The 21719-nt window shown below is 49.3% G+C and overlaps 1 protein-coding gene across 4 annotated transcripts in view; it reads left to right on the forward strand.

Moving 5' to 3' along the window:
* SNX29 (sorting nexin 29) overlaps positions 1-21719 on the forward strand; it is a 496622-nt gene that overhangs the window by 37414 nt on the left and 437489 nt on the right. For all 4 annotated transcript variants that reach the window (XR_008294767.1, XM_027043227.2, XM_053213859.1 and 1 more), the window contains exon 4: positions 2524-2648. Coding sequence is in view for 3 of the 4 variants with exons in the window: in XM_027043227.2 (XP_026899028.1) it covers positions 2524-2648 (125 nt within the window). In the remaining variant the exon portion in view is untranslated. The remainder of the gene's footprint in view (positions 1-2523; positions 2649-21719) is intronic.

Below are 21719 nucleotides of genomic sequence, written 5' to 3' on the forward strand. Positions count from 1 at the left end.
GAATGAGGAAGCACTCAGGAAGGCTTCCTGGTGGAGGGGACCCTCGAGCCAAGTCTTGAATGACCAGTAAGTAGGTACAAGGTCAGGTAAAATGGGAAGTGAAAAGGGGACATGGGGAGGGTGATAAACAGAATGGCCTTTGGCAAGGCAGTCATCGCAATGAATTAATTATAGGATTAGTACCCCCTGTGGGTTTTCTGCTGTATTAGGTTGATTGTGACATGTCTGCATCTGGAAGGTAATACTGATGATGTAACCTGAGCCTTGGGGACTGGGTTTGTGCTGTTCACCTGCATTCCATTCTCTTTAGGGGCCAGATATTATCTAGAGTTGGCGGGGCAGTTACTGACTTGTGCACTAGAACCAAGCAAACTAACAGGGATTGTTGATTTCATTACCATATTTGCCGATAATTTGTTTAAAGGTACAGGCTGTGGTTTATTATGGAGAATAATAATTCTGGTGTATTCCTCCCGGGATGGGGCTTTGGCTGAGCTCCATTTTGCATTTTGCCATACGTCTTTTGGTTGCTGTGGAATTTAGATAGTTTTGCCAGGTGTCCCAGCTTTCAGGAAGCCCTTAAATGTGTGCCTGGGTAAACTTGTAGAGAGACTGGCATAGGCACGGCTCATCTTTAAGGGTGACATGTGCCCAGCAAAGAGGGTTGTTCCAGTGTGGGGGAGTAATCTGGGACTCGCGGTTCAAGATTATTTACTCATTTTCCTGCCCGCTGAGAAAGGATTTAGGGAGCACGTCCTGTGTGCCAGACATGGAGCCAGTTGCAGGAGAGCCAAGGTAGGAGCTGGAAACCAGCATAGTTGAGGACACTTGTTCGGTTTGGGATGCCACGTAGGTTTCTTTCCTGTGGAGGGCCAGCTTTGATCATTGGCAGTGGTCGCCTGGAATGCTGCGATGGATTGGTGATGTCTGTCATGAGCACAGGCTGGAGAGTGAATGTATGAATGCTGGGTATTTGATGCTCTGTTAGGGTTTTCTGGTGCAGGCAGAGGACTCGAGTAAAAGTGGGGTATGGGAGAGAGAGGACATTTGTCTTAGAATAAACATGTTTGTCTTGGTATGGGGTGTATTGGAAACTACCTTGGATCAGTTCAGGCTTGGGCAGGACTGGAGTACAGATGTTGTTAATTATGTACTGTCTTACATTGCTGCTTATTATGTACTCATGTTACTGTCTCTGAAATGTCTTTAGCCTGTTTTTTTTAAGGTGTAAAATGGATGTAATACCACCTGTATTATAATGTTGGTGGAAAGAGTTAATGAAATAATGGCTATGAAAATATTTTACCACCCACAGAGCAATAAACTCTTGGAGTATTATTGCTACAGGTGTGGAGGTGAGTGGATCAGGAAATGCCTGAAGTTAGGCAAGGTTGAGCCAGATGGTGATGGCCTCTGGGCCTTTGCACTGGGTCCCCCTGCCCAGCCTGCTATGTCTTGTCACATCCAGGTCATAACTCCAAGGTTACCTCCATTTGGGCCACCGAATCCAAGCCTGTTCCTGACGTGTCTCCACCTATCACCTCGTCTTGTTTTATTTTCTTCAAAGTTCTCATAACTGAAAGGGTCTGCTCAGTTTGTGTATCTCTCTCTGTTAGAACCATGCAGATGTGGCGAGGCAGAGACCTTGGTATGTCTTTGTATCCTCAGAGCCTAGATTAATAGAGCCTGGCACAGAGGAATTCAGGATTTCTTAACGTATGTTGTATGAGTGAATGGAAGGGTCTCTGAAGTCCACAGACCCGATGGGCCTTGGGGCCTGAGAGCCCTGGGATGGTTGTTAAGAATAGGACATAGTAGCTGTGACCTCCTCTCTTTGCCAACATCATCTTGAAACTCCTACTTCCTTGGTTATTGAGAAATAAATTTAATTGAATCCACAGTAGTTGTAACTTAATTGAAAATTCTTTCCATTAATTCTGGATCTGACTTCACAATATTCTTGCAACAAAATAAAGAACAAGAATCAGAATTCATATTATTTTTTTAGTGTATGTAACAGGCCATGAAATTATACAATGTTTCCAATTTGGCAGGCTGGTGCATTCAATCTCTTCAAAGATAATCTAATTCTTTAAAGTACATGTGATATGAATTAGAGTTGGAACTTGTGAATTGGATACAGTTAGCAGCCAGCCCCTCCCTAAGCCTAACTGATCTGTTTTTAAATTGGATTTTATTCTTTTCTCCTCTGATGGCTGGCACCAATTCCATTTCCCTTGTTTCCTGTGAATTGTTACTATGCGTTCAGGAGTCTGATGAATATGGCCAGACTTTGTGGGGCTTCCTGGACTTATGTGAAATGAACAAAAACGGGGAGAGGTGTGTGGAGAGGCCCCAGTCAATTCCATGTCACTTACCTGACTGCCAATCCAGCTGTCCGGTGTGTACCTTCCCGCTGAGCTTTACAACCGCTGACACACCCCCTCCCCGGAGGTGCTGGGGCTGCCCTGGTTGTCTGTCTCCCTTCACAGATGGACTGATGAATCACTGGTTCTCTCGCAGGGTGACCTGTCTGTGCGCCCAGTTTGAGGCCGTCCTGCAGCATGGCCTGAAGAGGAGCCGGGGATTGGCGCTCACGGCGGCCGCAATCAAACAGGCAGCAGGCTTCGCCAGCAAAACAGAAACAGGTACTGCTTGGCCTGATGCAGCGCCGAGGATGAGGTCTTTTCTGTTGCCCTCCTTTTAAAAAGTTTTCATTTATTTTTTAATCGTGTGGGACGGGGGTGGGGGGAGTGTGGTGGTGCAGAAATCCACGAGTGAGAAAGTCTTACTCGCGGTCCCTATTGGCGTTGTCCTTTGCGGACCCCTTGGAGCCGCGGGTTGCCATCTTTGGGGGCTCGGGGTGCTGCAGCCAAGGTGCATATGTGACCAGCGTGGCTGGCAATTGCTGGGAACTCAACGTGTTCTAATTTTGTGCGTGGGGATAGCACGCCATTCCGCGGTCAAGTCTGTCTTCAGCAACAGCGACAGCAGGTCTCTGAGCTTATGCCTGTGCTACCGTCCGTATGCGTGTTGCCAGAGCCTTTTCCGCGTGTCCTGCTCCTGTGAGTCTGACCGACGGGGCCAGTGTTAATAATGGCTACCGACACATAGGAGCAGTTTGCACAAGCTTGGAACTTCGTCAGTCTTTTATGTCAGTTAGCTCATTCGGCAGCCTTGTGAGTAGCAGGGACCTTATTTTCTCCATTGTGCAGATGAGGAAACTGTTCGAAGCGATTTGCTTTGGATCTGAACCTAGAAACATCTCATGTCCTATAAGATACGTACTCTGCCCTTCCTCCAGGACATTTTATTTAAAAAAATTTTTTTTTAACGTTTATTTATTTTTGAGACAGAGAGAGACAGAGCATGAACAGGGAGAGGCAGGGAGAGAGGGAGACATAGAATCTGAAACAGGCTCCAGGCTCCAAGCTGTCAGCACAGATCCTGACGTGGGGCTCGAACTCACGGACCGTGAGATCATGACCTGAGCCGAAGTCGGACGCTTAAGCGACCGAGCCACCCAGGGGCCCCCCTCCAGGACATTTTAAAGAGTAGGTTCTTTCAGACCCTGCTTGTGGGTGCTGCTCTTAGTTCCTGAATCTTGTCACTGTGGCGACGTGCGTGTCACTGCTGATTGAAATGCTCAGAGGGCCCCTCGCTCACAGCTGACCGTTGGCCCTCGCCGTGTCTGGCCGGGGCGTCTGTGGGAATTCTCTGCCAGACAAGACAGTTCTCTGCCTCTGCCTCTCCCCCTCCCCCTCCCCCTCCCCCTCCCTCTCCCTCGTGTTGTGTGTCTGCCTTCCTTGGATTCTCAGCTCTGTCGTTCATCTCCCCAGTTGCTCCTGTTCACAAGCGAACGTGCTTCCCCTTGGGGTCAGCGGACAGCCACGAGAGGGATTCCCATCACCGTTGATTTTTCTTCTGTGCTCTTGGGTCCCTTCTTTAAGATTTGGGGACATACGGGGCCGGGTCAGACAGGAGCCGCCTGCAAGGGCCTCATTCCTCGTGGTAGCCACCGCTGGCTGCCTTGGTCGCCTAGGATGTTGGCCTCTGCCGTCTTGGTGGCTTCTGTCCTCCTCATGCAGCTGGCTCAGTGCTCTGGGCTGGTTGATGAGCTGCTGGAGGACGTACCTTTTCCCAGGGTCCTCCTCACCATGATGCGCCCTCGTGTTTCTTCTCGTTTCCTTCTTCCCTGTCCGTGTGCAGCTCCTTGAGAGAAACCAGTGTGGGGTAGGCCACGAGGCCTTGGGTCTGCTTGCGTCCGATGAGGGCAGCCGCTGGCCCGGTGGGAGGCAACGTTGGCTTTGGAGTCAGGCCCTGAGGGTAAGGCTGGTAGACCCTAGGGCAGCGCCCTTGCTGCGCCTTCGTTGTTTTCACCGGTGAGGCTGACGTACATCCCGTCTCCCTGGGGGGCTGTCCGGAGGCTTCCGCCGAGGCCGCCTCGGTTCCTAGAGCCTAGTCACCATGTAACCAGTTACCCTCCTCTCCCGAACACCCTTTAAACGCGTAGACTCTTCCTCTGTCTCCTCCCACGGGGGCTCCAACCTTCGGCCGTGCAGGATGGCTCTGTCTGGCCCTACCCGGACTAGGATTCGTGTCTTTCTCTTACTTGGGCCTGGTGACCAGAGGAGCACCAGCACACGTGTGAGGCTGTGGCCACCGTTCGTTCATGCCGCTTCCCGGTGTCTCGGCGCCCTTTCCGCACCTGCATCCGGAACAGACCCCGGCCGGTGAGAAGGGTCTCTGCTTTGCTTTCTGCCGTGGAAGAGGTTCCGGGCCTCCTGGCAATTAGGTGCGGGGGAAAGACCGAACTGGCTTAGCCCGCGAGTGGCTGCCAAGGGCTTCCTTCAGTCTTGTCGCGGTGCAGTTAACCAGTCACTGGTACACATGGTCCTGGGCTGATTAGAGCCTCTTTCCTCTTATTGAATGTTTTATTAAATCCTCCTATGGGGGGTGGTGGTGGTGGTGGGTTTTCAGCTGCTAGGAGTCAGGAGGAATCAGATTGGTGGCTGTTTACAGCTGTTCGTAAAGCCATTGGAATGACCGTAGCAGGCGGAATGGAGAAAATGAAATCTTGAGAGGAGGGTTGGATGTGAATGAGTGTCACTGTGCTCCCTCGTCCCTGCTGGCTGCTGGCCTGGGCCCTTTATGTAGCTTTGCAGTTAATACCAGACCCTAGAGCCGGTGACATGTGACCCTAGAAATCCTGCTCTGTGACTCGTCACACGTGAGCTCCCTGGGACATCCTCTCTCTGAGCTTCCATTTCCTCGTGCGTAAAATAAGGTCACGGTTTTGTGGTGGGGGCTTGATGAGAAAGCGCGTGCAGAGCCCAGGCCTGGGCACAGAGCTGCCAGAGCTGGTGCTTGATAACCTGGCAGCAGCTTTCCAGGCTGGGTGATGATGCCCTTATTTTTCGGATGATGCCACCGAGGCTCAGATAAGTGAATAAGTTGCTCACTTTCGCATAGCTAGTAAATGGCAGAGCTGAGGCTTCCAACCAGGTCAGACTGATGTCAGATTCCTGGCTGCTGTCAGCTCCCCCCTCTTCAGGCAGGAACCCTGGTGCCCTGCCCTTTGTTGCTCCTCTGTAGACCACTGTAGCTCAGTTAACTGGACTGGAAGCGACAGGGGACAATAGGATAACAGTGAATTAACCCACAGGCTGTTGCAGTAGCTCTGTTTACACATGAGGAACATTACCTTTTGAAGAGAGGAGAACGGAGTTCAAGGTAATGACTGAACATAATGATACTGTCGAAAATCACAATACAGTCCATAGTACTGAGGGTCTGCCGGTCAGGACTGCGTTTGTTCAGCTGGGGTTGGGGTGCACGTTGGGCTGAGTTTAGAAACTGGTGCCCTTGTACAGTGTGCTTAAAAAATTTTTTTTTAAAGTTCTCAACATTTAAAAATGATGAGATTTTGTGCCGAAAGATGGATTTCTAGCTTTTCTTCAGCTTGAGGATCTCTGGCTCTGGGCCCACATTTACTGTTGACTATGCCCCTGACAGCTGAGATAGTGTTGTGTTGTTAGCATTCTTGCTGTTCTTACCTGAAATTTAGCAGTTTTCGAACAGAAACACTTCTCAGATGGTAAACCCCTGAAGTCAGTTTCTAGAGTGCGGAATGGTGGTCTCTTTCATTTCTGTCTAGTTATAAACTTGCTTTCTAGGGAGAGGATTTGTTAACTTTTCACTTGGCTATCGCCAGAAGCCCCTTATTTTTTGTTGTCGTCTTGATATTGAGTGCATTCTTGTCTTTGGCATGTGCTTGGTAGTTTTGACTGAGTCCCAGGTGTTGTGTATGTTTTGTATGTGACTGAGTCCCAGGTGTTGTTGGAAGCTTGGGATGATGTTCTCTTTCTTCAGAGAGAATTCACTCTTGCTGCTCAGGCAAGTACAATAGAGGAAGATCAGTTTTCTCCTGTCGAGGACTGAGCATTTCATGCCTGGGCTTCAGCATTTGCGAGGGCTGATCTATTTCTGCTTTTGCCTTACTGCTAGGACTAGTTATTTGGGGTTTCCAGCGTATATCCGTTTCCTAGAGCTGCCATAACAAACTTCCACACCCTGGGTGGCTCAAAACAGCAGAGAGAAATTTATTGTCTCCTGGTGTAGAGGCCAGGAATCCAGATTCTGGTGTAGAGGCCAGAATCTGGGTGTTGGCACGGTTGGTCCCTTCTGGATGCTCTGAGGGAGAATGCGTGCCCAGCTTCCGGTGGTTGTCTTCCGTCCTTGGCGGTCCTGGTTGTAGCTGCTTCAGTCCAGTCTGGGCCTGTGTCTTCCCGTGGCCTCTTCCTTCTGTGTCTCTGTCTCCTTGTCCTTCTCTCTCCTTAGAACAACAGCCCAATGGGATTTAGCCCCACCCTACTCCAGTATTACCTCAACTTAACTAGTTACATCTGCAAGATCCTTTTTCCAAGTAAAGTCACATCCTGTGGTTTCAGACGGACAGGAATTTTCGGGGGACACTGTTTAGTCCAACCCACATTGGATCCCTGAGCTGTTTACCAGTTTCCATCCTCGTCTGCTGGTTCTGAGCTCTAATTTTTTCCTTTCAGACCTTGTGGAAATTCTGAAAGCTCTGTTTAGCTTCTCGTCAGAAACTCTGTAGCCGGAAGAAGCCTCAAGGGCGAAGTAAGGCCCCAAGCATAGGACTGTCTGTGGACTCCCCTTCTCTTTGGGATCTGAGTTCTTTAAGTCTTGCCTGGGCAGCAAGGTCCTCAGGACCTCCCAGGTCCTCAGTTGTGTTTCAGTTAAATAACTGCCTAGCGTTTTCAGTTGTTTTGTGGGAGAGGTGGTCTGTCTGGACTCCTCTTTCAAAGCTGAGAAAGTGGCCCCTTGAAGTGACACTTTGAGTGTGTGCCTTTTCCTGTTGCTAGATCGCCCGCCCCCTTCACGTGTGGCCATCTCGGTTACTTTCCTATAAGTCAGGCGTCAGGTTTTCCTTCTGTGATGAACTGTAGTCTGAGACAGGGGTTGTGCAGGCAGATTTCCTCCAGTTTTGTGAGGTTTTTAGCCAGCACCTGCATCCACCTCTCTGCCCCCCTCCCCCCCGCCCCCCCATCCCCTAGTTTGCTTGTCTGTTAGGCATTTTTGATTTGTTTTTGGCTTAGCATTCAGGGTTCATTTGTTTGTTTTTTGACTTGGGGAGTTTTTGCCCAAACATCCCTGAATTGTGAAATGTTGGTAGGGCAGACGTGATTACAGCTCAGCTTTGTCTTGTCGCGCATTGTCTGCAGGTGTGGGAGCAGTGTCCAAGCCTCGCTGAGATCTCCTCGAATAGATCGTGCAGACATGTGGGTTGTGTGGGACCCAGAGATGCTTGGGATGAGGTTACCCAGTATGTCGTCTTTGGGATTTAAACCCCAGATGTGAGAGCCTGCTTGTGTCTGGGGGAACTGTTTCCTCTTTGATAGGTGGCTGGATTTATCTACACAAAAGATTGATTTGGGGATGGCGAGAGGGGAGTCTGCATTTTCAGAGTCCGGGCCTGCAGTCTATGTGCCTCGCAGTGAGGCAGGTCAGTGTGAATAATCACAGCAGGCATTGGTTATTCCTCCCCCAGCAGTTCTGTCCCTTCTTGCTGAGAGAATGCTGATTTTGTTCAGATGTTGGGTGGCCAAGAGCTTCAGGCCTGGAGCTAGCTGCAGGGGCAGTGAATCCAGACCAGATCAGGCCAGCCGTAATGATGATCAGCTTGCCAGTAGCTGCTTTTAGTACAGACCCAAGACGCCGTTAAGGAAGGAGAAGTCTGCTGTGGGCTTCTGAGAAAATTCATTGCTACCTGAACGGAAATAGGAGAGAAGACTTACTTTGTGGCCTTGGGTTGTTGCTTGAGACTGTGATGTTTGGAACTTTGGCAATGATCTTGTGATGAAGGGGGAGAGATCTGAGGACAGAGCAGCTCAGAAAGATGGAAAGTACCTGGTTCCTTGGTAGTGTCACTGAGCTTCTGAATTAACCAACTCCAGACCTGCCTTACCTCTGGACTTGATGTGTAAATGTCTAAACGTTTCCTAATGGTTTAAGCCATCTTGAGTTGGATCTCTGTTGACACGCATCCAAACACGTCCTAACTTAAACAGTAGAGAAAAGCAAGACAACTTAAAAAAAAAGTCAAAGGCCTGTGTTCCAGAAATGAGAGGAAAGTTGTGCATAGCACGTTAATCTTGGAAACAACACTGGGATGCTTTCTCCTTTTTAATCAATTGGCTGACCACAGGCCTGGCTTCCTTGTTTGCTAGTGACTCATTCTGAGCATCTCCCGTGAGCCAGGTGATTCGTTAGACCCTCCGTTCCTGATTTCATTTTATTCTTGAAACGTCTGTGCATAGTGAACGATAGTGTCCCCGTTTTATAGGTGAAGAAAATATGGCTCAAAGAGATGAAGTTGTTTTCTTAATGCTCCAGAACTAATGATTGTGGCAGAGCTGGGATTTTTACTCAGGTCTACATGATTATGATTGTGTAGCTCCTACTCTTTTATTCATGATGGTATGTTTCCAGAAAGAGGGCTCTCTGAGAGATCCTGATCCTTTCCCTTCCCCCATTTGAATTCATGAGTAAATTAAGCAGCAAGTATTAAGTTATGATCACTTAGGGCAGAGGTCAGCAAACTACGTCCTGCTACTTCTTTTTATAGATAAAGTTTTATTGGAACACAGCCACATGCGTTTATCTACTTAGTTTGCATGGTGGCTTTTAGGCGGCTGTGACTGAGACTGTTGGTCCCATAAAGTCTAAAGTATCTGGTATTTGACCCTTTGCAGAACAAGTTCGCTAATCCCCATCTTTGAGAACAAAGGACAGGGATTCCATTTTACCTTACCACACCATATTCACATGTGTGTACCCCCACTGGATGGTAAGCTTTGGGACTGCAGGGTATCATGTGCGTCTTACTTCCTCTTGACTTTCCAGCTCCTAGCAGAGTTTTTGGGAAATATGTAGGTACTTCAATAAAAATGTATTCATAAATGCGATATTTCAATTTGCACAGTCCTATCTTTCGTGATTTCTGAGGTACCAGAGTGCTACCAAGGAAGAGACCAAAGATCCATTTTTAAAGTTACTAAAGATGAATTAAAAGCGGCAGAGAGCTCTGCATAGGCTTGGCTTGGGATTGGAGGGTTTTGCCCAAAGTTGTCAATGTGGAATGCGGTGTGGAAAAAGGAATTATTTTTCATTGTACTGGAGAACGGAGACGGACCCACTGCAGCTTGTGCCTGTCTTGGTCTGCTTGGGCTGCCGTAACGAGAGACCACAGCCGGAGGAGCCTAGAAGCAACAGCAGTTTATTTCTCACAGTTCTAGAGGCTGGGAGGTCCAGGATCAAGGTGCCGGCATGGTTGAGTGAGGGCCCCTTCTCTGCTCCATAGCCGGTGCCTCTCTCTGTGTCCTTACAGGTGGAAGGAGCACGGGATGCCCTGGAACCTCTTTCCTAAGGTCCATGATCCCATTCCAAGAGGCCTCCACCTTCTTGGCCTAAGCGTTCTCCCTAAGGCCCCACCTCCTAACACCATCACTTTAGGGACAGGAGTCTTGGAGGGACACGTTCAGACCGCACGGGTGACATTTCTCTGCAAAACCTTGGAATTTGCTGTTTTTGTGAATCACTAACATATCGTCATGAGGTGATGTGTTGGCGGTCTGTGACAAGCTCATACGCTTGGTTCAGGACATACCAGAGTCGCACCTGCTGTTATGGATCTGCCTGTCCTGTAGAGCGTAAGTCTGATCTTCCTCGTCTGTTCAGCAGCCTTGGGCAGCAAGGACCCTCTGACGTTGAAACAGTTTCCCCCTCTCTGCCACCACGTCCTGGCATACTTACTGCTGCTTTGTGCATCCTTCTATCATTTCTACACCCTCAAATATTAAATATCGTTCGTCTTCTCATTCTTTTGTTCACTCTTGTTTCTGTGCATACAAGTACTGCCCGAATTGCTTGGTGAAAACTGCTGTCCGTGTGTTCATTACTGAGAGTTCTCCCTCCCCCGACCCCCTCTTTTACGTGTCTCTGTTTGGGTGTACCGCAGGCTCATCGCAGGTTCCAGGACGGAATCTTCCTGACCTCCCCCATTTGCTCCTGTATTCCTTGCTTAGCGAATGGCTCTGCCCTTCACCCAGCTTTCCTGACGGCCCCTGGGCTTCCTTGCAGCCTTCTTGTCCTTCCCCTCTGCCCTGTTTTGTCCTTCTGCCATCCGTTGCCATCTTCTCTAGTCCACTGTGCACGTTGTGCCAGGCGGGGGCGGGGGTGTCTTCAGTGACCAGCCTGCTCCCCTGCCTCCTACTTGAAGTTCTGTCATGGTTCTTTTCAGAGTGGGGCCTGAGGACACACACCTTGTCATGGCTTCCGAGGTCTCTCCCCTCCCTGCTTTGTCTCTCCCCGCCCTGCCACACACCCAGGGCTGACATGGAGATGGCAGGTAAGACATTGCAACACTCGGATCCAGTCGATAAACCACGACCCGAGCCTTGTGAGTTCCCCTCCTGCCACAGCCCCTGCCGGGGGTGGGGCTCCTGGGACCTCTTCATGATTCAGCCCCTAAAGTGTTAATGCTAGACTCTCTGGGGGAGAAGGTCTTCAGTACCTCTGTCTTTTCGTTGCTCAGTGATCGCTTTAGATGGTTAAATCCTAAATTTTGAACGGCGCTGCTGGTCTCTGCAGTCCTGACGCTGTCGAGTCTGGAAGTGTACTTCGTTCTTACCTTTCCATTACCCTCCTTCCTCCCTAGCCCTCGCTCAAACGCTAACGACTCAAACTTCTCTTTCGCTTTTAAATTGTGGCAAAGCATATATAACTTAAAGATGACCATTGTAACCATTCTAAGTACGACCATTCATTGTACGACCGTCACCACCATTCACCTCACAACCTTTTCATTTCCCCTTGTTCACAGTCCATCCCCATTAAACACAGACTCTCCATTCTCCCTCCTCCCAGCCCCTGGCACCCGCCATTCTCCTTTCCGTCTCTATGAATGTGTCTTCAGTACTTCTTGTAAGTAAGGTGTACTTATACTCCACATGGATAAGGCTTATTTCATTTAACATAATGTCTTCAGGGTTTGCGCCTTTGCAGTGTGTCAGAATTTCCTTCCTTTTCAAGGCTGAATAATACTCCATTGTGTACACACACACACACACACACCCCACTTTACTCATCTCTGGCTGCACACCGGGGTTGCTTCTATTTGTAGTAATGCTGCCATGAACGTGGGTGTCGACAGAACTATTTGCATCCCTGCTCTCCGTTCTTTTGGATAAATACCCAGAAGTAGAATTGCTGGATCGGGTGGTAATTTTATGTTTCACTTTTTCAAGAGACGCTGTAATGCTGTTTTCTGGAGTGGCTGCCTCATTGTACATTCATTCCTACTGGCCACAGGCAGGGGTTCCAGTTTGTCCACATCCTAGCCAACGCTCGTTATTTTCATTCATTAAGTAATTATTTAAAAAAGATGTTACTTATTTTTTTTTAAGTTTATTTTATTTTGAGCGAGAGACAGAGAACGAGAATGTGCGGGGGGGGGGGGGGGAGGGTCAGAGCGGGAGAGAGAGAATCCCAAGCAGGCTCCACACTCAGTGTGGGGCCCAACGCGGGGCTCGATCCCACCGCCGTGAGATCATGGCCGAGCCAATATCAGGACTCAGGTGTTTAACCAACCGAGCCACCCAGGTGCACCCATTAATTTATTTTTTGATGATACCCATTCAAATGGCTGGGAAGTGGTATCTCATTGTGGTTTTGATCTGCTCTCTCTTGCAATTTCAGATTTCTCCCCCAAAAAGTCATTCGTGAGCTCTTCACCCAGTTCACCTGGCCTCTGCCCATCCTCTAGGTGTCTTCTTCTCCTTTCTGCCCTCCCCCCACCTCTCACACCCAGCAGTCTTGAGTCCTTGTCTCATCAAACCTATTTCTGGCGCTATGTGTTTTCCTGACTTTCTCTCTCGATGGTCAAGGGCTGGATCTATTTTTGCCCTTTGTTCTTTCTTGTAGCCCCAGTGTATTGCAAGGTGCCTGGCCACCAAAAAGGATGTTCAAAACAAGGACTCCAGGACCCAGACTTCAGGACGTGGGGCTCATGGTCCTGGGAAGCCTGACCCCCCCCCCCCCCCCCCCCGCCCCCGTCTGTATCTCTTCACAGTCAGCTGGAAGCAGGTGGTATTAATATACACCCAGCTGTAAAATTAGAGAAACCGACTTCCTTGATCCTCAGTGGGGCTTTTTGAAAATGGTTGATTGCATTTAGCTCAAAGCAGAATTTATATTTTGCTTCATTGGGTCACCTTGGGTAACAATTTCATTTCTGTAGAAGAGTATTTTTGGAGGAAGCTTCATGTGCCGGGAGAAGCCCGGGCCCATCCTTTTGATCATGAGGGGAAGTCCACTCCCCACCCTCCCACCCCTGTAAGGGTTTCAGTTCCCTCTTTGTGTTTCTCTGTCATGTTTATAAACTTGCAAATCAGCTAGTTCTGGCACAAAGAGCCTTGGAAGGATGTCTGTGGAAGGTGTGAAGGAAACACTGAGCTCTGTCCAGGGGTGGTGATAAACATGTTTAACAGCTGGTAGAGAACGCTGGCCTTGGGGGGAAGCCAGAGCCAGAATGCTAGCCCTCTTGGGCCAGGTGTGCACCTGCGAGCTCCTTGATTACAGGGATGTCCACAGTGTCCTGGGGAGGGTCCTTGACAGTCTGGGTGGCTAAGGGCGTGGGCCAGTGGCTACTTACTAAAGGGCACGAAACCGTGCCAGCACATAAGGATCTGCTGTAGCCGGACTGAGGCCTCTGAGCCAAACCTTTGGCTGTTTGAAAGGTGTCTCATTTTATTTTATTATTATTTTTTAAAGGAGGCTTCATGCCCAGTGTGGAGCCCAGCGTGGGGCTTGAACTCAGGGCCCTGAGCTGAGTTCAAGAGTCAGATGCTTAACTGACTGAGCCACCTAGGTACCCCTAAAAGTGTTTGATTTTAATGTCTAGTAAATTAACTCACATTTGGCCTCAGAGTTGTCAGTTTTCAATCCGTAATTGCCTGGCCTGTTGGACCCATGAGTCCTTTGCTTTATTCCTGTCAGCATGAACACGAGTCTTCAGCAGAGGATGGGGTCCATCCCTAAATGGAAACAAGGCACAAGCCTTAGAAGCCCTTCGTGTGGCCCGTTCCCCCTTTTTAGTAAAGGAGGTGGTGTAGACTCGCATGTTCTGTGGGTGAATGCCAAGTGCTCTCTGCTGCGTTGTTACACCTCGGGACTTCAACCCCGGATGTGCGCGGGGGCCAGGCAGACGACAGAGATGAGCGCATCAGGCCGGTGAAAGGCACCTGGGTTGGTGCCCACTGAGTTGTCTGGCCGCTGCAGAGCAGGCTGGGAAGGGTTGTCTGTCTGGGGGTTCAGGACGAAGAGAGATTTCGATGAGCAGCTAGCAGCCTGGGACGGGGTGGGGGTTCAGTCTTCTGCGTAGAGCGGTCAGAGACCGTCTCTATGGACTTTTGAATAGAGACCTGAGGGAGGGAGGGAGGGAGCCATACTGTTACCTGGGGGAAGACGTCTTAGGTAGTTCAACACGTTGAGAAGCCTGTAGTCCTTTGCCTGTTTGCTCTCAAATTTATTGTCTGCCTTCCCTGCAGACTGTGTTTCCCAGGCTCCCTTGCCCACTGTCTTCATGCTCGTCCAGAGGGAGATAGTGATGAGGTTAGAAGGTGGGAGGAAAAGGGAAGCTAGAGCATTTCTTCCCGGCCTCACACGGCATCTGTAGCAATGCCGTGCTTCCTCTGTGGTCTGTCGAGGTCCCACGAGGTCCGCTGGTTAGGCCTTGGCCTTCCTGTTTCACCGTCCTCTCTGGTGCCAATGCCACAGTCCAGCCGTTGCCCGGCTGGCATGTATTTAGGAGTGGAATTGCTGGACCATACGGTAATCCTGTGTTTACTTTTTGAGGAACCACCGAACTATTGTCAACAGTGGCCGTGCTGTTTTATGTTGCTAATTAATTTTTCTTTGAGTAGAGATGGGATTGCCTTTATTTCTTTGCAATTGAACTTAACTCTGCTGTTAAATCTCCTTTCAGTTCTTATACTCTTTTTTTTTCAAGGTTTTTAAAAAAGTTTGTTTATTTTGAAAGAGAGAGAGACAGAACTAGTGGAGGAGGGGCGCAGAGAGAGAGGGACTGAGGATCCGAATCAGGCTCTGTGCTGACAGCACAGAGCCCGACATGGGGCACGAACTCACGAACTGTGAGATCATGACCTGAGCCAAAGTCGGAGGCTCAAGTGACTGAACCACCTAGGTGCCCCTCAGTTCTTACACTTTTTTAAACAACAAAAAAAATTTTAATGTTTATTATTTATTTTTGAGAGAGAGAGACAGAGCACAAGTGGGGAAGGGGCAGAGAGAGAGGGAGGCACAGAATCTGAAGCAGGCTCCAGGCTCCACGCTGTCAGCACAAAGCCTGATGTGGGGCTCGAACCCACAGACCGCGAGATCATGACCTGAGCTGAAGTCAGACGCTCAACCCAGACACCCTGGTTCTTATACTTTGAACACTACCTCTTGCTTTTGTTCTTCTCGCTTCAGGGATGGGTTGGCTTTCTGCCATTAGTAATTTCTGTGGCCTCATTATTCTCTTATTTGGCCTCGTAGCTCTTGCAAAGTCTTCGTAACAAATGGCCTGTGTGAAATTCCTTCAGTGGACTCCCTGGTGTGGTTTCTGTTCATGGCCGGGGAGGCCCCGAGGTGGAGCGTGTTTGGCATGTTGGACGAGTGTCAGGCACATCAGCGAGGCTACAGCAGGGTCAGTCGGGGGGAGAGGGGAACAGGGTGAAGCCCACAGGTGCGGGAGGAGCCAGGCCACAGCCGGGCAGTAGGTGGCAGTTTATCCTCCTTATCTTACTTTGTTTTTCTGATCTCCACCCATCTCCACCAAGATAATTGGCCCTTGTTCTCTGGAGTCAGTAGGGATGTTTAGTGTTTATCTATCCATCTATCAATTCATTTTTAGAGAGATGCCGATGGCGGGAGGTGGGGGGTGGGGGGGTGGGGAGGGGCAGAGGGAGACAGGGCAAGAGAGAGAATCTCAAGCAGGCTCCATGCTCAGTGCAGAGCTCAATACGGGGCTCGATCCCATGACCCTGGGATCATGACCTGAACTGAAATCAGGAGTCAGGTGCTCAACCAAATGAGCCACCCAGGCACCCCGGGATGTTTAGGTTTTAGATGTTGATAGACTGGAGTCTTCAAAAGTGATCCAGTATCTGTGACTATTGTGCCTTTGTTCACTCTTAAAAATGTACCAAGTTCTGAATTATAAGCTTTAAATTGGCAGATTTTATGTTAAGTAAGTCTTACCACAGTTAAAAAAGGAACCTAGGGTGGAGCCTGGGTGGCTCCGTCGATTGAGCATCTGATTCTGGATTTCAGCTCAGGTCATGATCCCAGGGTTGTGGGATTGAGCCGTCTGTTGGGAGTCTGATTGAGATTCTTTCTCTCTCTGCCCTTCTACCCCACTCGTGTGCACACACTCTCTCTGTAAAATTAAAAAAAAATCTGGAAGTGGCTATAGTTACCTTTAATTGGCAAGTTTAAGGTTTTTTCCTAAGAGAGAATATAATAGCAGAGTTAATTTCAGTTGCACAGAAATAAAGGCCATTCCATCTCTATTAATAAAAAATATATCAATGTAAAATGGTATAGCTGCTCAGAAAGGTAAATAGCGGCACCCGGGTGGCTCAGTCTGTTAAGTGTCCGATTTCGGCTTAGGTCAGGATCTCACCACTTGTGAGTTTGAGCCCCATGTCAGGCTCTGTGCTGACAACTCAGAGCCTGGAGCCTGGTTCGGATTCTGTGTCTTCCTCTCTCTCTGCCCCTCCCCCACTCAGACTGTCTCTCTCCCTCAAAAGTAAATGAACTTAAAAAAAAAAAGTAAACGGAATTATTGTACGATCCAGCAATTCCGCTCCTAAATACAGACCTAAAAGAATTGAAAGCAGGGACTCAAACGGACACTTGTATACAAAAATGTTCCTGAAAGCATCATTCACAAGAGCCAAAAGATGCAAAAAAGGCAAATGTCTGTCGACAGATGAATAGATGAATGCAACGTGGTATGGCCATATAGTGGGGATATTACTCAGACAAAAAGAAATGAAGTACAGATGAATACTGTAATGTGGATGATCCTTGAAACGTGATGCTAAATGAGAGTAGCCAGACGCAGAAGGTCGTATGTTGAATGGATTCCACACAGAAGAAGTATCTGGAATAGTCACATTACCAGAGACGGAAAGTAAAATACAGGCCCCTGGGGAGAGGGGACGATGGGGAAGTTAGTGTTTAATGGGTACAGAGTTTCTGTTTGGGATGATGGAAAAGTTACATGGTAGTCATGGTCGTACAACATGGCGACTGTACTTAATGCTACTGAATTCTAACTTAAAAATGGTTAATGTGTTAGAGGCGCCTGGGTGGGTCAGTAGGTTGAGTGTCTGACTTCGGCTCAGGTCATGATCTCGCATTCCATGGGTTCGAGCTCCACATCAGGCTCTGTGCTGACGGCTCGGAGCCTGGAGCCTGCTTGGGATTCTGTGTCTCCCTCTCTCTCTGCCCCTCCCCGACTTGTGCTCTGTCTCAAAAATAAAAAAATAAACATAAAAAATTAAAAAGAATGGTTAATGCAGTACATTTCATTATGTATATTTCACCACGATTTTTAAAAAAGCAAAAAAAAAAAATCAAGTTTACGTACTTTTTACAAGTCTTTTTGATGTGACGTTTAAACCACACTTCCTGTGTCCTGCTTTCAGGAGGCAGCCTTGTGGCTGCTTGGGGGATGGCTGGGTGCAGCCCCTTACTGGGGACTCCGCTTTGCTGAGCCAGTGGTGTCTCATAGTCAGGCTCATCCAGATTTGGATGTGACTGGGTTTGGGGGGCACCTGTGCTCACCTAAGCCTGAGGCTGGACTAAGGGGGTGCTTGGTTGCCTTTTGTCCCTGGAATCATTGACAGCGTGTATGCGTGACTCTGTTAGTTTTTTAACACTTATTTTTTTACGTTTATTTATTTTTGAGAGACAGAGTGAGACAAAGTGAGAGTGGGGGAGGGGCAGAGAGAGCGGGAGACACAGGATCCGAAGCAGGCTCCAGGCTCCGAGCCATCAGCACAGAGCCCGACGTGGGGCTCGAACCCACAGACCGTGAGATCATAACCTGAGCTGAAGTCGGACACTCAACCGACTGAGCCACCCAGGTGCCCCTGTTAGTTTTTTTACTTAAAATCCATGACCCATTTCTTCTTTGGCTTCACAGATCTTGATTTTGCCTGGGGCTGTGGGATGTCTTCTAGGTAATGGATCCTAAGTGATTAAGCCAGTCTTGACAGTCTGTATCTCTGCTCCCTTTGGTTTTCTGGGATTCCTTACGCCAGCCTGGAAAAAAAAAGGGGTGATGGGGCTGGTTTTATCCTGTCCTCTTTCTTTGTGCTCTGATTGTGGATGTGACGCCCAGCGTGGTGGCAGCGCTCCGAGACAGTGAGGGGAAGGTCAGGAGCTCGGAGATTCTCCCCGCGACAGAGCCTTTGAACCCGCTGCCTACCTCCAGACTAAGTGTGTGAGAAGAACAATCCTTTCTTCGTCTACAAGGAGCCTGGCCCCCTGTTGTTGGGTTTTCTGTTTCTTGTTGAGCAGGGCTTTTTTTGTTTTTGTGTATTTTTGAGGGATGCATTCTTCACTTTTCTGCATGCGGCTATTGCTCGGTGCCTGGCGTGTCCCCTGTCCCCTGTAAATGATTGTCAGGTGACTGAAGAGCATACTCTCTGTCACAGCCTCAGGCTGCTTCTGCTTGCAGGGGACAACAAGCCCCTTAGATGTCAGCGAAACAGGGCACTTCTAACTCAGGTAACAGGAAACTGAGGGCGAGCTGGGTTCCGGGGCTCAGCACCCCCCGCACCCGTCTCTGGCTCTCAGCCCTACTTCCGTCTGGGGGGGTGTCTTTCCAGGTGGGTGCAGTCTACAGGAGAGGGAGGAAAAGAGCCCCAGGTGGCTCCAGGTTTACAGGATTATTAGAGCTCCTGCTTCTAGCACAGTGGATGGCAGCCTCTTCCTTGAGGGATCACATAGTAGGTATTTGGGGGTCTGTGGGCAACTCCCCAGCTAGGACTGTGTAGCAGGAAAGCAGCCACAGACAGTATGTCTACACATGGGCACGACTGCGGTCCAGTAAAACTTCACTTACATAGACAAGTCGTGTGCCAGGTTTGGCCCTTAGGCCACTGTTTGCTGACTTCGGTTCTGGAAGAGACAAGGTCTCTTCTCTAGTGGTTCGTGTAGAAGCTGTGGGGAGAAGCCTGTGGTCCAAGGCTGGGACTGGGGTGAGGCCAGTAAGGCATTTGCTGCAGCCTCAAAATTTATGGGGGCACAAAAATTTAGCAACCAAGAGAAATGACATCTTCGTGCAATATTTTTAAAAAGTCAGAATTAATACAGAAAAAAAAAAAATGATGCCCAAGATAGTAATCAGGGCCGGGATGAGCACAGGGTGGTGAGCGAGGCCAATTGTGGTCTACACCCTGCTCCTCCAGGTGGTTGCCCCGCTGGGTTACCTGTCCACCCCGGTGGGCGGAGAGCTTCACAGGCAACCAGATGGAATGTGGTTCTCCTAGGAAGGAGGGACACGGCTCCCGGAAGAAAGGGGGGAAGGGATACTGCTTGCCTGCTGTGGTGCCTTGGCCCAAAGCTTTTTAAGCTTTATTTTCTCATTTTTTCCCCTTGTCACAAACCGTAAAGGCGGGTACTGTTATCCCCATTTTACAGATCAGGAACATGAAGGACAGAATAAGTTGCCCAAGGCCACACGGTGCCTGAACTAGAATTTGAGTCAGGGTTTTTGTCCTTGTCCAAAGCGTCTCAGCATCTATTAAAGTTGAGTCCTGTTAGAAACTTTGCCAAAGGGCCTGTGGTGTTCGTCGTCCTCTGTGAAAAGTGCCCCGGGAGGGAGCTCGCCGCAGCGCCCCCTGCATGGCTCTCGTTTGTGTGGGCAGACGGCTTTCCGGCGTTTGGAGAACCAGGAGCCCTCACCCCCTTTTGGAATCAGCCCCTGGTTTCGGGCCATAAGGGATCGATGTTAATCCTGAAATTAAGTTACGGACACTGCAAGCCTTAAGTGGCAGGTGAGGTGAGAGGCACTGGAAATAGACCGTATTAATGCTGGCAGTGCAGGTGGAGCCCTGCTGGGATAATTCTTATCATCGCCGGCATCACTTTGGCAGGCTTTAGAAGGATTCTGTAGCGCTAAGCAATTTACGAAATTGAAAGGTGAAAACACACGTTCAGGTGCTGCGTACACATTCAAGGTCAGAGGTAGGTCACGGCAGTTCTCGAGAAAGACCGGATGCAGGTGAGAGTCACCTGATTTGAGTCATGACAGAGATGCAGACAGTTGTTTGGCATGTTTCAAAACAAGCGATGGGCCTTTCGGCCTGGGCTCTTGCTCTCACCGTCGCCAGTCCTGGTTTCCGAGGGAGGCTTTGAGTGGAAGAAAGTCCATGATGCACACGTGTGGTCTGGGCTGACCTCACGGGCTCGGGAAGGGGATTCGTGTGGCATTTAGGGATTGAGACACAAGGTAGTCCTGAGTGAGTGGCTCCGTTGGTTTTTCCAGTCATTCCCGAGGTGTTTATTACGTCTGATCCTGGAGGTTAGCTGGATCCACAGGTCCCCCTGTGTACGCATTCAGTTGCTGTTACCAGAAAAAGGAGAAGAGGAAACAACACAATTGCTTTGGTTCGAGAAGGTAGTCCTTGAGCAAATGGTGGTTGGCCATCATGGCCCGGGCGTCGTGTTCAGGCTTTGCTTCCCTGTTCTCCGGTCTCCCCGAAATCTCTGAGTGATTCTGCACTTTGGGGCTTATTTGAAGGGAGAGGAATCTGAAGCTTAGCGTGGCTGAGGGAGCTGACCAGGGCCATTCTGTTGATTGGTCTCTTCACTGTTGTGTGGCCTGCTGGACTGGAAGCTTATTGGGCGGGCGTGAATCCTTATCTACCTGGTAGCCCACAGCCTTGCCCGGCCCGTGGCAGCTCCCACGAAGCAGTCCAGGGGCGCTTGGGAGGCTCAGCTGGTTAAGGCCCTTCTTCTGATTTCGGCTTAAGTCATGATCTCATAGTTCGTGGGTTCGAGCCCTGTTTCGGGCTCTGTGCTGACATGCTGAGCCTGCTTGGAATTCACTCCCTCTCTGCCCCTCCTCTGCTTGTGCTCCCTCTTTCTCTCTCTCTCTCTCTCAAAATAAATAAACTTAAAAAATTAAAAAAAAATGCAGTCCAGGGGCACCTGGGTGGCCCATTTGGTTAAAGTGTCTGACTCTTGATTTTGGCTCAGGTCACAATCTCACGGTTTGTGAGGTCGAGCCCTGCATTGGGCCCCTCACCTGAGAGCATGGAGCCTGCTTGGGATCCTCTCCCTCTTTCTCTGCTCCTCCCCTGTGTGTTCTCTCTCTCTCTCTCTCTCTCTCTCTCTCTCTCTCAAAATAAGTAAGTAGAGGAAAACTTGAAAACAAATGCAGTCCATGCTGACTGAGCTGAACTGAATGCTTCCAGCGAGCTTACTAACCTGGGATACAGTTTATGGAGATGCGTGTCTTTGCATTCTTCTAGAAGGAAGGTGGAAAGATCACGTCTCCTTCTCAGAGGGGTCTGTGATCCTGTTTAGCTCCAGGAGTAGAATCGCCGTCTGTCCGCAGAGACTCCGCATTTCCCCCTTTGGGATAGTAAGCAGTTGTGAACATGACCGTTTTGATGAAGGTAGAGCCCTCCCTCATTGCGCAAGTCTCTCTGATTTAGCGGTTTGCAGTCAGGCGGCTCCCTGGTCCCATTCTGCTGTACCACTTACTGATCGTGTATCCCTGGGTGAAATTAACACATTGGTCAGGCTTTGGACCTTGTCTTTGACACAGAGATGGCCTTGGTGCTTAAGAGGACTGAGGTCAGGTGTAAAGTTTTCAGTGCGGTGGCTGGGACTTAGCTCATAAGGGTCCATCCACAGTTCCAGCTGCTGTTGTTGCTGCTGCTGTTATTGGCAGCATGAAAAAGTGTTGACGAGCCAATGTGCAGAAAATTGATCACAAGATTAGGTAGATACTAGAATTAGAATTATGAAAAAATCTGTTGTGTGTGGATGAAAAAGGCAGGAGGTGAGGAGATACAATAACTTTCTTAGCTCTTCCTTAAAGCCTCAAGTCT

The sequence above is a fragment of the Acinonyx jubatus genome, chromosome E3 (assembly GCF_027475565.1).
Source record: "Acinonyx jubatus isolate Ajub_Pintada_27869175 chromosome E3, VMU_Ajub_asm_v1.0, whole genome shotgun sequence".
NCBI lineage: Eukaryota > Metazoa > Chordata > Mammalia > Carnivora > Felidae > Acinonyx > Acinonyx jubatus.